Here is a 15,492-nt window from a genome sequence, read left to right on the forward strand (position 1 = left end):
CTTTCCCAAAGGTGCACTTCTAATTCGCACTTAGTGCTTTTCGCGTCCCTCAAAATATGCTGAAAAGTGCTCCTTTTTCAGTGAAAACAGGCAAAAAGTGCTCTTTTTTCAGTGAAGGATAGCCATGATACATGTTCAGATATAAACCCAAGCTGAGAAAGGAATACGCACTCTTCCATTTATGGGTCCACGAAAGGCAAAACAGGAAGTAAAGTTTAAAAAAATCCACTTTTTACAGCATTCTGTACACCGGGTACAAGCTTCACCAACTTGTTGCCCCCCCCCCCGAAAATGCGGCGTGCCAAGGCCAATCCAGATCGAGCTCTCGGTAACTGTGACCGCATGCATGAGCAAACAGATTTTAGCACTTTTTCAGCTAAAAAGCTCAAAAAGGGCGATATTCACCAAAAAACGCAATATAAAAGGGCGAAAAAACGGGCTTTTCAAAAAAGGGCCAAAAAGGGCGAAAAAAGGGCGAACACCTTTGGGAAAGGGCTACTGGTGACCCTCATTTCTTTTGTTTCCTGTTCGACCTTCTTGTGAAATTGTACATCGTGCTGTTGAGGCAGCGAACTAAACTAAATCCAAAACAAACAAACAAAACGAAGTGAACAAGCGTTTCGGAGACAGCAGCTTTAATACAGCTACAAGGAGGACTATTTTAGCTGTAAGCATTTCCTATAATCATCCTTGTTATATTCTTCTCCTCCATGTATACAAATAGGAAATGCTTGCAGCTAAATAAATCTCGTTAAAGAAACGCCAAAAGAATGGGCTACTCTTCCACGCGAAGAGACCCATGTGGAAGTCGCTACAAATGCCAAGCAAGGCTCAACCGTATCCAGGAGCTGCCCACCAGGCAAGGACATGCAGAAGGAAAATCCCCGCATCAGAATACATGCTACTGCAAACTAGTCGTATACTTAACCCCGGAAGAGCTGCATACAGTGGGAAAGAACCTTCTAGATCTACCCCATGACAAGATTGGTGCGATGCATTGCACAGTTAGGACTAATAGCCCCATGCTTCCCATATCCATAGCTGTTACCACGAACCTTTATAGCGGACAAGGCTGCACTGGTTACCGCCTGGTGAGTGATGAGGACGCCAGGAGGAGGAGGAGGTGTGAACGGTGTGCGATTTAAAATGGTGTGACTTGGACAAAGACACATGGGTAGACTTCATAGCTGGCAATATGGCAAGTATCATTATTAGAGTATATGCTTTGCCATGATTTGCCAGCTAGTTTCTATTACAACTTATAAGCCATGTTTCTTGCAGTATAAAGTGGGCTTCGACGAAATACTCCACTTTTTTTCTTCCTCACTCCCTTTCTTGTGACCCTCATTTCTTTTGTTTTCTGTTCGACCTTCTTGTGAAATTGTACATTGTGCTGTTGAGGCAGCGAACTAAACTAAATCCAAAACAAAACGAAGTGAACAAGCGTTTCGGAGACAGCAGCTTTAATACAGCTACAAGGAGGACTATTTTAGCTGTAAGCATTTCCTATAATCATCCTTGTTACATTCTTCTCCGCCATGTATACAAATAGGAAATGCTTGCAGCTAAATAAATCTCGTAAAAGAAACGCCAAAAGAATGGGCTACTCTTCCACGCGAAGAGACCCATGTGGAAGTCGCTACAAATGCCAAGCAAGGCTCAACTGTATCCAGGAGCTGCCCACCAGGCAAGGACATGCAGAAGGAAAATCCCCGCATCAGAATACATGCTACTGCAAACTAGTCGTATACGTAACCCCGGAAGAGCTGCATACAGTGGGAAAGAACCTTCTAGATCTACCCCATGACAAGATTGGTGCGATGCATTGCACAGTTAGGACTAATAACCCCATGCTTCCCATATCCATAGCTGTTACCACGAACCTTTATAGCGGACAAGGCTGCACTGGTTACCGCCTGGTGAGTGATGAGGACGCCAGGAGGAGGAGGAGGTGTGAACGGTGTGCGATTTAAAATGGTGTGACTTGGACAAAGACACATGGGTAGACTTCATAGCTGGCAATATGGCAAGTATCATTATTAGAGTATATGCTTTGCCATGATTTGCCAGCTAGTTTCTATTACAACTTATAAGCCATGTTTCTTGCAGTATAAAGTGGGCTTCGACGAAATACTCCACTTTTTTTCTTCCTCACTCCCTTTCTTGTGACCCTCATTTCTTTTGTTTTCTGTTCGACCTTCTTGTGAAATTGTACATTGTGCTGTTGTAGTGGAACCCACGTTCGACCAGCCAGCACTAACGCAACACTTCGGATTAGGGAATGAATTATTTACAAGAGAATTGGAAGAGACATAGAAGTTATCAGAACCAGACTGAAGCACACTGAACTAAAGGATCGACTCAACTACTGAAGTACAGAGAGACGAGCATGCAATCTGAGAAAAAAGTGCAGCTACACAGCTGACAAAAACTAAGAAAAACTGAAAGGCGACATGACGTATATGCAGCGCAGCTAAGCACGTGGCTAGACACATGCACAGCATGAGAGGTGTACACATAAAGCAGAGGCGCGCGCACGCGCATATGGGTGAGCGTGTACACAGCATGCATAGCAACATACAGTGTGACACAAGAGTCATAAGGCACCTAATATAGCAGTTCATAACACCACTCCCCTAGGTGCCATTGATCATCCACTGTATCTAGCTGGCTGTCGTCGATTACCAGGGCCTCGGAGATCGTAGCGCTGAGTCGGCATGTCAGCCGCAAACTCGATGCTCACCACATTATCACAGGCAGCTGGCTCTGGGCGATCTTCGGCAGCATCATGGTTACTATCATCTAGTGTTCCATCTACCTGCTGGGCGTGTCCAGGCTTCACGATATCAACGTTCACGACCTTCTCTCTGCCGTCAGCATGCTGGATCACCAGGGTCGATGGCGAGACTATCTTCAGCACCGTCCAGCCACTCTCATATGGCGTCATGAGCTTCTGACTCCGCTCTGGGCGACGTAGCATCACCGGATCATCGACACGGTATGGTGACTCTGTTGGACCGCCTGACACAGAGTCATTCGAGGACAGTAGCGACTCAACAAGGTCTCGAGTTCGAGCAGCGCGCCCGGCGAGTCGGTCTACCCATTCACTGGCGCTGTATGCTGTCGGGTCGTGATCAATTACTAGATCGCGCCCTTCCCAGCCCGTGATGGCCAGCCTTGGCGATATTCCGGTTGTAGCATGGCGACGTCTATTGTAGTAGAACAGAACCAACTCAAGCTCAGACGTCCAGTCACTGGTTTCCTCGAGCGCCTTACGCAGGAGACCGATGATCGTACGGTTGAGCCGTTCAACCCCTCCTTGTGATTGAGGATGTCGAACTGCACCCGTTTTCACCACCACACCAAACTGTTCCAGGAGGGCTGCTACGACCGCGTTCCGGAACTCAGTGCCGTTGTCCATGCGTATGACAGACGGCGGGCCCCACCGGCAGCAGATCTTGGTCAGTGCGGCTGCTACGCTCGCTGCATCGTGTCGACGTAGTGGCTGTACCTCCGCCCACTTGGTGAACATGTCGACGCATACCAGGCAGCAGTGGTGCGCTCCACTCTGGCCAAGCTCCAACGTGTCGATCTGTATGACCTCCCAAGGTCGTCCTGGTACGTCTGGACGCGTTGGCTCAACAGTCGGTCCCCGTGCCGGGTTAGCTGCAGAGCAAGGCACACACGCTTGGACAACACTCTGGCATTTCTCGGCCATCAGCGGCATATAGCAGCGCTTGCGCAGTGAGTCATGCATTGTCGTCCAGGTGGCATGGCCAGAGGTCTTGTGAGATGCTTTCAGTACTTGGTCTTCAAGCTCAGGTGGTATGACTGGCACTTGCACGACACCGTCGAGTGGCAGCTTTACTGAACGCATCAGCACACCGTCATGGTCCAACAGCTGATCACGGACCGGTCTGTACAGCTTCGACGACAGGGGGTTCCCGACTTCAGTTCATCCAGCAGCTGTGATATCTCGGTATCGGCTTGCTGCGCATCCTTTATCTCACTGAGAGTAACAGGCCCGATAGCATGCTTGTGCGTTGCCACAGAAACAGAACAAACATCACTCGGCTCGGCTGTACCCTTGGGCCACCGCCTCGGGACACGGGTGAGCTCATCGGCCGGGTTCTGGTCAGTCGGCACCCACTCCACTCGGACCTTGAGGCCGACCGTTTGGACGAGGTCAGCAATCACTTCCAGTCGCCGCTCAACCAGTATCTTGTGCAGCCCACCAACTTTCACTCGGCGCACATTGTCGAGGACCTGCTTCAGCCAGCCGTACACTGTCTTTGAGTCGGTGACGAGTCGTACCGTCTGCAGGTGCCATTGCGCTGCAAGCGACAGTCCACGCACCGCAGCATCTAGCTCCGCCACATTGATGTGCTTCTTATCGGCTGTGTCCCGCAGCCATGTACCGTCTTCGATGACTTGGCCGTTCAGCTGGAGGACCACACCGACTGCCAGATCCGAGGCATCGCAGAACACAGCCCAATCTCCATCGGACTCGGCTGATGCATGCCACACACCACGGACGGGGTCTTGAGCGGACAGCTGCTCAGCAACTTCGTCAGCACACTGAAGAACGCTAGGTGGAACCGGCGTGTCCCATCTGTCCACTGCACTTGATAGCCGCTTCAACATTGAGCAGGCTGGGCGAAGCCATGCGCACACTGGATAGTGGCTTGTGAGCCGACCTGTCCATTGGAATACACCACGCTTCGTCAGCGGTTGGCGGAAGCTGAGGTCGACTCCATCGCGGCGAACCCACATGATGGTACCATCAGCAGTCGTCGATAGCTTCAGGCCAAGCACTCGCGCCTCGGGTAGATGCTCTGGTGGCTTTGTCGGCAAGCCATACCGTGCTAGCTCTGCAGCGACGGCCTTGCGCTTCTCCGCTGGCGTGAGGACGTCATCAACGTAGTTGTCCACATCAGGCCATCGTCGCGTCACCCACCGAACAATGATGGCCATGAATTTTGGTGCAATCGATAGACCAAAACCCATCCGTGACATGGCGTACAGCTTCCCACGCCACACCACGACTTGGTAGCGCAAGAGGGATGGGTCGACTCGTACCTGCAAGTACGCCTTACGTATGTCGACAAGTTCAAACTGGCTGTCTGCAACCTGTCGCCACTTGCGGATCTTCTCACCGCATGCTGGGGCATCAGTGCCTGGGTTCGACTTAATCACCGCATTCAAGCCACGGTAATCAAGACAAGGACGAACTGGGGTCGACTCCTTGTGGGCTTGGTCCTTGGCGAGCAGCGGAATGATGGCCGCCGGAGGACCGTACGTAGCCTCGTCGTACTCGATCAGGTAGCCATTCTCGACCCAGGCGTCCATCTCGTCACAGAACTGCGACTCCTGCTTGTCTGACAGGTTGTGCCTCGCGTACTGTCCGATCCCTGAGCCGATCGGAGATGTAGGAGCTTGCCCATCACGCCACTGCCAGTGCAACGTCCAATGCTGCTTGTCGTTGTCCCACCGGAGCTCTCCGTCTTCGGCCTTCAGGGTCACACCACAATCGTCCTCTGTGACGTCCACATGACGGAGTGTGCTCTCAACGTCAGCTGCAGCAGTAGCGGCTGCACCGGTATCTCTAGGTTGAGGACCAAAGCACACGCCATTGACCTCGCCGTCCTGGCCATAACTGAGTCGAACGCCACCAACACCAGCTATAACGTCAGCACCGAGAAGGAGGTCTGCTGCCACAGCCGTCAATGAGTCGACAACGCAGGCATTCACACGCACTCTTGGCAGACTAACCGGTTCACCATCCCCTTGGCGCTGCAGTTCCAGATCAACTGCTCCTCTGATCTTCACCTTGCTGCTATCCACGGATACAACAGACACACGTGGCTGAGCAGTGAACGGAATCCTGTGAAGTTTGAGGAACTCGACCGTAACCATTGTGTAACTTGCACAAGTGTCCACTGCTGCTCTAGCACGTGCCCATTCGCTGCCTACCACGCCTCGCACGTCAACATAGATTCTGGGCAGTGAAGCTCTAGTAGCCTCGGCTACAGTGCACAAACACGCACCCCTCGCCAGGGAGCCACTGTCTGCAGCCGTTGCTGCTCCAGACAATTTCCGCTCTTGCCAGGCTTTACGCTCCGGACAGTCACTCTTCATGTGACCTGGCTTGTCACAGAAGTAACAGGTTCGAGGGCCAGTACGCTCGCCGCGCGTTCCTTTACCAGCACCACTCTTGCGACCAGATTTCTTCGCTTTCGGGCACTGCCGCGCCATGTGGCCAACTCCGCCACAGTTGAAACACGCCTGCTCATCCGTGGTGGCAGCTGCCACAACAACATCGCCACGCACTCGTGTCAAGTGGTCCGAGGTCGCAGCCTTCAACGCCCGTACCACGTCCAGGCAACCCGTCACACTCAACTCTTTGCCCGCCATCGTAAGTCTTAGCTCTCGGGCAAACTCTACCGGCAGTCCCTTGATCAGCTGCTCTATGATCATCGGGTCCTTGTCGTCATCAGCCTTGTGCCCCGCCATAGTACTCAGTCGCTGCAAATCGGCAACGTAGGCGTCGGGGGACTCATCCACGCGCATCGTCCGTGAGGTGAATCTGGCGTACGCCTGCGCCTTCGTCAGAGTGAACGACAGTCCCATTTTCGCCAAGACTTTATCTTTGTCTTTCTGATCGCTTGCCGGCATCCGTGAAAATACAAGAAACGCGTCATCCGTCAGGAACAACGGAAAATTCTTCACTTTCTTGTCGTCCGTGTCCCAACCTTGTATGTTTGCAAGCACCAGAAACTTATCCCAAAAACGTCCGAAATCGTCCCCGTTCCCACAGAACGGCTGGAGGAAGTTGTCAAACTTGAGCGACATCTCGCTGGCGTGGCAGGGTTTGCACTCGTCAATACAACACACACGTCCCGGGTTTCGGCACCAGTTGTAGTGGAACCCACGTTCGACCAGCCAGCACTAACGCAACACTTCGGATTAGGGAATGAATTATTTACAAGAGAATTGGAAGAGACATAGAAGTTATCAGAACCAGACTGAAGCACACTGAACTAAAGGATCGACTCAACTACTGAAGTACAGAGAGACGAGCATGCAATCTGAGAAAAAAGTGCAGCTACACAGCTGACAAAAACTAAGAAAAACTGAAAGGCGACATGACGTATATGCAGCGCAGCTAAGCACGTGGCTAGACACATGCACAGCATGAGAGGTGTACACATAAAGCAGAGGCGCGCGCACGCGCATATGGGTGAGCGTGTACACAGCATGCATAGCAACATACAGTGTGACACAAGAGTCATAAGGCACCTAATATAGCAGTTCATAACACTGTTGAGGCAGCGAACTAAACTAAATCCAAAACAAAACGAAGTGAACAAGCGTTTCGGAGACAGCAGCTTTAATACAGCTACAAGGCGTTTCGGAGACAGCAGCTTTAATACAGCTACAAGGAGGACTATTTTAGCTGTAAGCATTTCCTATAATCATCCTTGTTACATTCTTCTCCGCCATGTATACAAATAGGAAATGCTTGCAGCTAAATAAATCTCGTTAAAGAAACGCCAAAAGAATGGGCTACTCTTCCACGCGAAGAGACCCATGTGGAAGTCGCTACAAATGCCAAGCAAGGCTCAACTGTATCCAGGAGCTGCCCACCAGGCAAGGACATGCAGAAGGAAAATCCCCGCATCAGAATACATGCTACTGCAAACTAGTCGTATACGTAACCCCGGAAGAGCTGCATACAGTGGGAAAGAACCTTCTAGATCTACCCCATGACAAGATTGGTGCGATGCATTGCACAGTTAGGACTAATAACCCCATGCTTCCCATATCCATAGCTGTTACCACGAACTTTTATTGCGGACAAGGCTGCACTGGTTACCGCCTGGTGATTGATGAGGAAGCCAGGAGGAGGAGGTGTGAACGGTGTGCGATTTAAATATGGTGTGACTTGGACAAAGACACATGGGTAGACTTCACAGCTGGAAATATGGCAAGTATTGTTATTAGAGTATTATGCTTTGCCATGATTTGTCAGCTAGTTTCTATTATAACGTATAAGCCATGTTTCTTGAAGTAAGTGGGCTTGGACGAAATACTCCACTGTTTTCTTCCTCACTCCCTTTCTGGTGACTAGCCCTTTCCCAAAGGTGCACTTCTAATTCGCACTTAGTGCTTTTCGCGTCCCTCAAAATATGCTGAAAAGTGCTCCTTTTTCAGTGAAAACAGGCAAAAAGTGCTCTTTTTTCAGTGAAGGATAGCCATGATACATGTTCAGATATACACCCAACGTCCCAAGCTGAGAAATGAATACGCACTCTTCCATTTATGGGTCCACGAAAGGCAAAACAGGAAGTAAAGTTTAAAAAAATCCACTTTTTACAGCATTCTGTACACCGGGTACAAGCTTCCTCAACTTGTTGCCCCTCCCCCGAAAATGCGGCGTGCCAAGGCCAATCCAGATCCAGTACTCGGTAACTGTGACCGCATGCATGAGCAAACAGATTTTAGCACTTTTTCAGCTATAAAGCTCAAAAAGGGCGATATTCACCAAAAAACGCAATATAAAAGGGCGAAAGAAACGGGCTTTTCAAAAAAGGGCCAAAAAGGGCGAAAAAGGGCGAACACCTTTTGGGAAAGGGCTACTGGTGACCCTCATTTCTTTTGTTTCTTGTTCGACCTTCTTGTGAAATTGTACATTGTGCTGTTGAGGCAGCGAACTAAACGAAATCCAAAAACAAACAAACAAAACGAAGTGAACAAGCGTTTCGGAGACAGCAGCTTTAATACAGCTACAAGGAGGACTATTTTAGCTGTAAGCATTTCCTATAATCATCCTTGTTACATTCTTCTCCTCCATGTATACAAATAGGAAATGCTTGCAGCTAAATAAATCTCGTAAAAGAAACGCCAAAAGAATGGGCTACTCTTCCACGCGAAGAGACCCATGTGGAAGTCGCTACAAATGCCAAGCAAGGCTCAACTGTATCCAGGAGCTGCCCACCAGGCAAGGACATGCAGAAGGAAAATCCCCGCATCAGAATACATGCTACTGCAAACTAGTCGTATACGTAACCCCGGAAGAGCTGCATACAGTGGGAAAGAACCTTCTAGATCTACCCCATGACAAGATTGGTGCGATGCATTGCACAGTTAGGACTAATAACCCCATGCTTCCCATATCCATAGCTGCTACCACGAAGCTTTATAGCGGACAAGGCTGCACTGGTTACCGCCTGGTGATTGATGAGGACGCCAGGAGGAGGAGGTGTGAACGGTGTGCGATTTAAAATGGTGTGACTTGGACAAAGACACATGGGTAGACTTCACAGCTGGCAATATGGCAAGTATCATTATTAGAGTATATGCTTTGCCATGATTTGCCAGCTAGTTTCTATTATAACTTATAAGCCATGTTTCTTGCAGTAAGTGGGCTTCGTCGAAATACTCCACTTTTTTCTTCCTTACTCCCTTTTTGGTGACCCTCATTTCTTTTGTTTCCTGTTCGACATTCTTGTGAAATTGTACATTGGGCTGTTGAGGCAGCGAACTAAACTAAATCCAAAACAAACAAACAAAACGAAGTGAACAAGCGTTTCGGAGACAGCAGCTTTAATACAGCTTCAAGGAGGACTATTTTAGCTGTAAGCATTTCCTATAATCATCCTTGTTACATTCTTCTCCTCCATGTATACAAATAGGAAATGCTTGCAGCTAAATAAATCTCGTAAAAGAAACGCCAAAAGAATGGGCTACTCTTCCACGCGAAGAGACCCATGTGGAAGTCGCTACAAATGCCAAGCAAGGCTCAACTGTATCCAGGAGCTGCCCACCAGGCAAGGACATGCAGAAGGAAAATCCCCGCATCAGAATACATGCTACTACAAACAAGTCGTATACGTAACCCCGGAAGAGCTGCATACAGTGGGAAAGAACCTTCTAGATCTACCCCATGACAAGATTGGTGCGATGCATTGCACAGTTAGGACTAATAACCCCATGCTTCCCATATCCATAGCTGTTACCACGAACCTTTATAGCGGACAAGGCTGCACTGGTTACCGTCTGGTAATTGATGAGGAAGCCAGGAGGAGGTGTGAACGGTGTGCGATTTAAAAATGGTGTGACTTGGACAAAGACACATGGGTAGACTTCACAGCTGGAAATATGGCAAATATTGTTATTAGAGTATAGGCCCTAGGCCTGTGGGACTGCCCTATTCAAAATTTAATAATAATAATATGTTTTGCCATGATTTGCCAGCTAGTTTCTATTATAACGTATAAGCCATGTTTCTTGAAGTAAGTGGGCTTAGACGAAATACTCCACTTTTTTCTTCCTCACTCCCTTTCTGGTGACTAGCCCTTTCCCAAAGGTGCACTTCTAATTCGCACTTAGTGCTTTTCGCGTCCCTCAAAATATGCTGAAAAGTGCTCCTTTTTCAGTGAAAACAGGCAAAAAGTGCTCTTTTTTCAGTGAAGGATAGCCATGATACATGTACATGTTCAGATATAAACCCAAGCTGAGAAATGAATACGCACTCTTCCATTTATGGGTCCACGAAAGGCAAAACAGGAAGTAAAGTAAAAAAAATCCACTTTTTACAGCATTCTGTACACCGGGTACAAGCTTCACCAACTTGTTGCCCCCCTCCCCCGAAAATGCGGCGTGCCAAGGCCAATCCAGATCGAGCTCTCGGTAACTGTGACCGCATGCATGAGCAAACAGATTTTAGCACTTTTTCAGCTAAAAAGCTCAAAAAGGGCGATATTCACCAAAAAATGCAATATAAAAGGGCGAAAAACGGGCTTTTCAAAAAAAGGTCCAAAAAGGGCGAAAAAAGGGCGAACACCTTTGGGAAAGGGCTACTGGTGACCCTCATTTCTTTTGTTTCCTGTTCGACCTTCTTGTGAAATTATACATTGTGCTGTTGAGGCAGCGAACTAAACTAAATCCAAAAACAAACAAACAAAACGAAGTGAACAAGCGTTTCGGAGACAGCAGCTTTAATACAGCTACAAGGAGGACTATTTTAGCTGTAAGCATTTCCTATAATCATCCTTGTTACATTCTTCTCCGCCATGTATACAAATAGGAAATGCTTACAGCTAAATAAATCTCGTTAAAGAAACGCCAAAAGAATGGGCTACTCTTCCACGCGAAGAGACCCATGTGCAAGTCGCTACAAATGCCAAGCAAGGCTCAACTGTATCCAGGAGCTGCCCACCAGGCAAGGACATGCAGAAGGAAAATCCCCGCATCAGAATACATGCTACTGCAAACTAGTCGTATACGTAACCCCGGAAGAGCTGCATACAGTGGGAAAGAACCTTCTAGATCTACCCCATGACAAGATTGGTGCGATGCATTGCACAGTTAGGACTAATAACCCCATGCATCCCATATCCATAGCTGTTACCACGAACCTTTATAGCGGACAAGGCTGCACTGGTTACCGCCTGGTGATTGATGAGGAAGCCAGGAGGAGGTGTGAACGATGTGCGATTTAAAAATGGTGTGACTTGGACAAAGACACATGGGTAGACTTCACAGCTGGAAATATGGCAAATATTGTTATTAGAGTATATGCTTTGCCATGATTTGCCAGCTAGTTTCTATTATAACGTATAAGCCATGTTTCTTGAAGTAAGTGGGCTTGGACGAAATACTCACTTTTTTCTTCCTCACTCCCTTTCTGGTGACTAGCCCTTTCCCAAAGGTGCACTTCTAATTCGCACTTAGTGCTTTTCGCGTCCCTCAAAATATGCTGAAAAGTGCTCCTTTTTCAGTGAAAACAGGCAAAAAGTGCTCTTTTTTCAGTGAAGGATAGCCATGATACATGTTCAGATATAAACCCAAGCTGAGAAATGAATACGCACTCTTCCATTTATGGGTCCACGAAAGGCAAAACAGGAAGTAAAGTTTAAAAAAATCCACTTTTTACAGCATTCTGTAAACCGGGTACAAGCTTCACTAACTTGTTGCCCCCCCCCGAAAATGCGGCGTGCCAAGGCCAATCCAGATCGAGCACTCGGTAACTGTGACCGCATGCATGAGCAAACAGATTTTAGCACTTTTTCAGCTAAAAAGCTCAAAAAGGGCGATATTCACCAAAAAACGCAATATAAAAGGGCGAAAGAAACTGGCTTTTCAAAAAAAGGCCAAAAAGGGCGAAAAAAGGGGAACACCTTTGGGAAAGGGCTACTGGTGACCCTCATTTCTTTTGTTTCCTGTTCGACATTCTTGTTAAATTGTACGTTGTGCTGTTGAGGCAGCGAACTAAACTAAATCCAAAAACAAACAAACAAAACGAAGTGAACAAGCGTTTCGGAGACAGCAACTTTAATACAGCTTCAAGGAGGACTATTTTAGCTGTAAGCATTTCCTATAATCATCCTTGTTACATTCTTCTCCTCCATGTATACAAATAGGAAATGCTTGCAGCTAAATAAATCTCGTTAAAGAAACGCCAAAAGAATGGGCTACTCTTCCACGCGAAGAGACCCATGTGGAAGTCGCTACAAATGCCAAGCAAGGCTCAACTGTATCCAGGAGCTGCCCACCAGGCAAGGACATGCAGAAGGAAAATCCCCGCATCAGAATACATGCTACTGCAAACTAGTCGTATACGTAACCCCGGAAGAGCTGCATACAGTGGGAAAGAACCTTCTAGATCTACCCCATGACAAGATTGGTGCGATGCATTGCACAGTTAGGACTAATAACCCCATGCTTCCCATATCCATAGCTGTTACCACGAACCTTTATACTATTCTAGCGGACAAGACTGCACTGGTTACCGTTACAATTGCCAAGTGAGTGATGAGGACGCTAGGAGGAGGAGGTGTGAACGGTGCGCGATTGAAAATGGTGTAAGTACATGTGTGAACTATAACAAGGTTTATCTAAAACTAGTAGTTTTGAACTAGTACTGGGTTATATAATGTACAGGTATAATGGTATGCTGAATGGCCACTGCTTGGATGGCCACTGCTTGGATGGCCACCACACCAAAGCTTTTACTAGTGGTAGAACATCGCTGGTGATAGCTCAGCGGGGTTCACTGGTTCGAGTACTCTGGGTGGTGGCCGTCATATTTTTCTTCACACTTTCCTGTTGCAACTCTAAATTATTAGAACTTTCCCATTCTGAACACCCTCCGATTCAAACTGATGAATATCTTTGATACCTTTCAATCGGATATGCATATACACTTCTAGTCGTCTGATTAGCCAGCTGTAAAACATGCACCAGGGTTCACTTGGTATGGAGAGCAACAGAGCGATTTGCACAACAATCAACAGTTGTTTTGCCTCACCTCACTGAACTACTAGAAACTGAAGTTCTATTCAGTACTGAAGGCGGCGTGACGATATGCAGACAAACATTCACAGACATGTACATGTATGGTATGATGGCATCAAGTGTTATTGCGCTGTTCCATGGCGTTGGGGGGGGGGGGGCAGTGCACTGTGATTTGGCAAGCATGTGTGCCACTCACTATCGGGACCTGGGAGCCATGCATGGAGCCTTTGGGGAGATATACATGTACTAACATAATTGTTAGATTGACAGCATGATACAAGGTGGAGGACACTGTGTTCGGAAACAGTGACCTTACTACAACCTTCCGCGGTTGGCAGAGCCCAGGTCCCTGCGGACCATTTGAACCATATGGGTATCGCACCCGGTTCTGACCCTCATTATGCTAGGGGGTTAGGAGACTACTCCTGATGTCGTCTTGTTTTCTTCGCTCTTTTCTTTAACCTGTATAAAGACTTCTTTTTCTTTTTCTTTTTTCTTCCAACTTCTGCCCATGGCGTCCTTCTCTCAGCTCGTCAACTGTCAACAGTTTTTTTGTCATCACCATGACACTGTCGCGAGAAGGTGCTTTTTGTAGACGGGGTTGGTGATGTCCCGACGTGGCCATGGGTAGGCCTTCACCACGTCGGAACACCCCGGCTACACGTTGGTTACCTCCACTCGTTAACCTGCCTGCTGTTGATGCTGCCACGCAAACTAGTACTGGTCAAGAAAACTTGAATTTCATCTACAAACCTGAGCAACTGCTTCAATTTTGCTACACGTTGGTTACCTTCATCAGTACCGCTTGGAAATAACTCGTATGTTGTTGATGTTGTCACGTAAACTTGAACTGTCAAAAAAACTTGAATTTCATCTGCAAACCTAAATAACTACAAGTGCCTCAATTGGATCATGCAGTTTTGTTAGTTACATGTACGTGCATACCCTCACAAATCTAAAGAAGAAACGAGCTTGAGTTACGTCTTACCTCCGGTGTCAACTCGTATCACGTGGAGTTAATCCTGGGGTGAACATGGAGAAGTTGGAAGAAAAAAGAAAAAGAAAAAGAAGACTTTATACAGGTTAAGAAAGGAGCGAAGAAAACAAGACGACATCAGGAGTAGTCTCCTAACCCCCTAGCATAATGAGGGTCAGAACCGGGTGCGATACCCATATGGTTCAAATGGTCCGCAAGGACCGGGGCTCTGCCAACCGCGGAAGGTTGTAGTAAGGTCACTGTTTCCGAACACAGTGTCCTCCACCTTGTTTCATGCTGTCAATCTAAAATTTGCGTGAACTATAACAAGGTTTATCTAGTACTGGTTTTTTTAACCAGTGTGAGGTTATAATTATCATGTACTACCAGGTACATGTATGTACGGTACCTGGCTATGTAATATCAGCGTCTGTACTTGTACAATGGTTAATGCCGGATTACTTGGGTAAATACTACTAAATAGACCCGCTGGCACTGCCTGATGGTAAACGTTTTGTGACTCAGTCTGCACGTAGGCAATACGAGTAATGGCCTTTGGACATGACCTCACCTGTGTCATGAGCAAGACTCCTTGACAGACTACCAATGACACTTGACAGCGACATGCCATCCAAGCTGTCATTGACACGCGGTGCTGTTGAAGAAATACAATCATAATTATAGACTCTACACTCGTACAAATGACGCTTAGTCCCATGATATCAAGTAAAACATGGAGACAGGTCATAGCGCGACTTTTTCCGGACACACGAGTAGACCTAATTCCTAGTATTTTGAAGTATTTGTAAAATCTGGGTGTTTGTGCTGAGTACGAGTCCGACTTACACTAATCTCTGAAGCCAATGTACTACTACTACTAGTATACTACAGGACTATTGTTTACCACTGTTTACCAGGTTTACTATACTGGTCCAGTGCCCCAGTGCCAGTGGTCCTGCACCCACGGTGGGTTAGGTACCGGTACTGGTACTAACTGATTACTTGGTAGATCTGCATCATACAGCTACAGACTCAGTAAACTACTCTACAGTCAGTATGGCATGCAGCTTGCAGCTAGCTCACGTGTGATGTATTTTTATTTTAGTCAGACTCAGTTAGTCACGCGCCCTGCAGAAGGTCACACACTGGTTTGGCAGTTCCGCTAGCATAAAACCGCGACCCTAGCATCCACGTTCAACAGTAACTGTTGTTATTTT

At 47.6% G+C, this 15,492-nt stretch overlaps 2 protein-coding genes across 2 annotated transcripts; both read right to left on the bottom strand.

Moving 5' to 3' along the window:
- Positions 1-2,650: 2,650 nt before the first annotated feature.
- On the bottom strand, positions 2,651-3,877 carry LOC135806100 (uncharacterized protein K02A2.6-like). Its single transcript, XM_065320249.1, has one exon. The coding sequence runs from the start codon at positions 3,875-3,877 to the stop codon at positions 2,651-2,653; it is 1,227 nt and encodes a 408-aa protein (XP_065176321.1).
- LOC135806111 (uncharacterized) lies at positions 3,877-6,852 on the bottom strand. Its single transcript, XM_065320261.1, has one exon. It carries the CDS (start codon positions 6,850-6,852, stop codon positions 3,877-3,879), a length of 2,976 nt encoding a protein of 991 aa, XP_065176333.1.
- Between the last annotated feature and the right edge of the window lie 8,640 nt (positions 6,853-15,492).

Source organism: Sycon ciliatum, chromosome 1 (genome assembly GCF_964019385.1).
Source record: "Sycon ciliatum chromosome 1, ocSycCili1.1, whole genome shotgun sequence".
NCBI classification, from domain to species: Eukaryota; Metazoa; Porifera; class Calcarea; order Leucosolenida; family Sycettidae; genus Sycon; species Sycon ciliatum.

Coding starts and splice junctions, on each gene's coding strand:
- LOC135806100 (XM_065320249.1), bottom strand. CDS start 3,877: ATGCGTTCAGTAAAGCTGCCACTCGACGGTGTCGTGCAAGTGCCAGTC.
- LOC135806111 (XM_065320261.1), bottom strand. CDS start 6,852: ATGTCGCTCAAGTTTGACAACTTCCTCCAGCCGTTCTGTGGGAACGGG.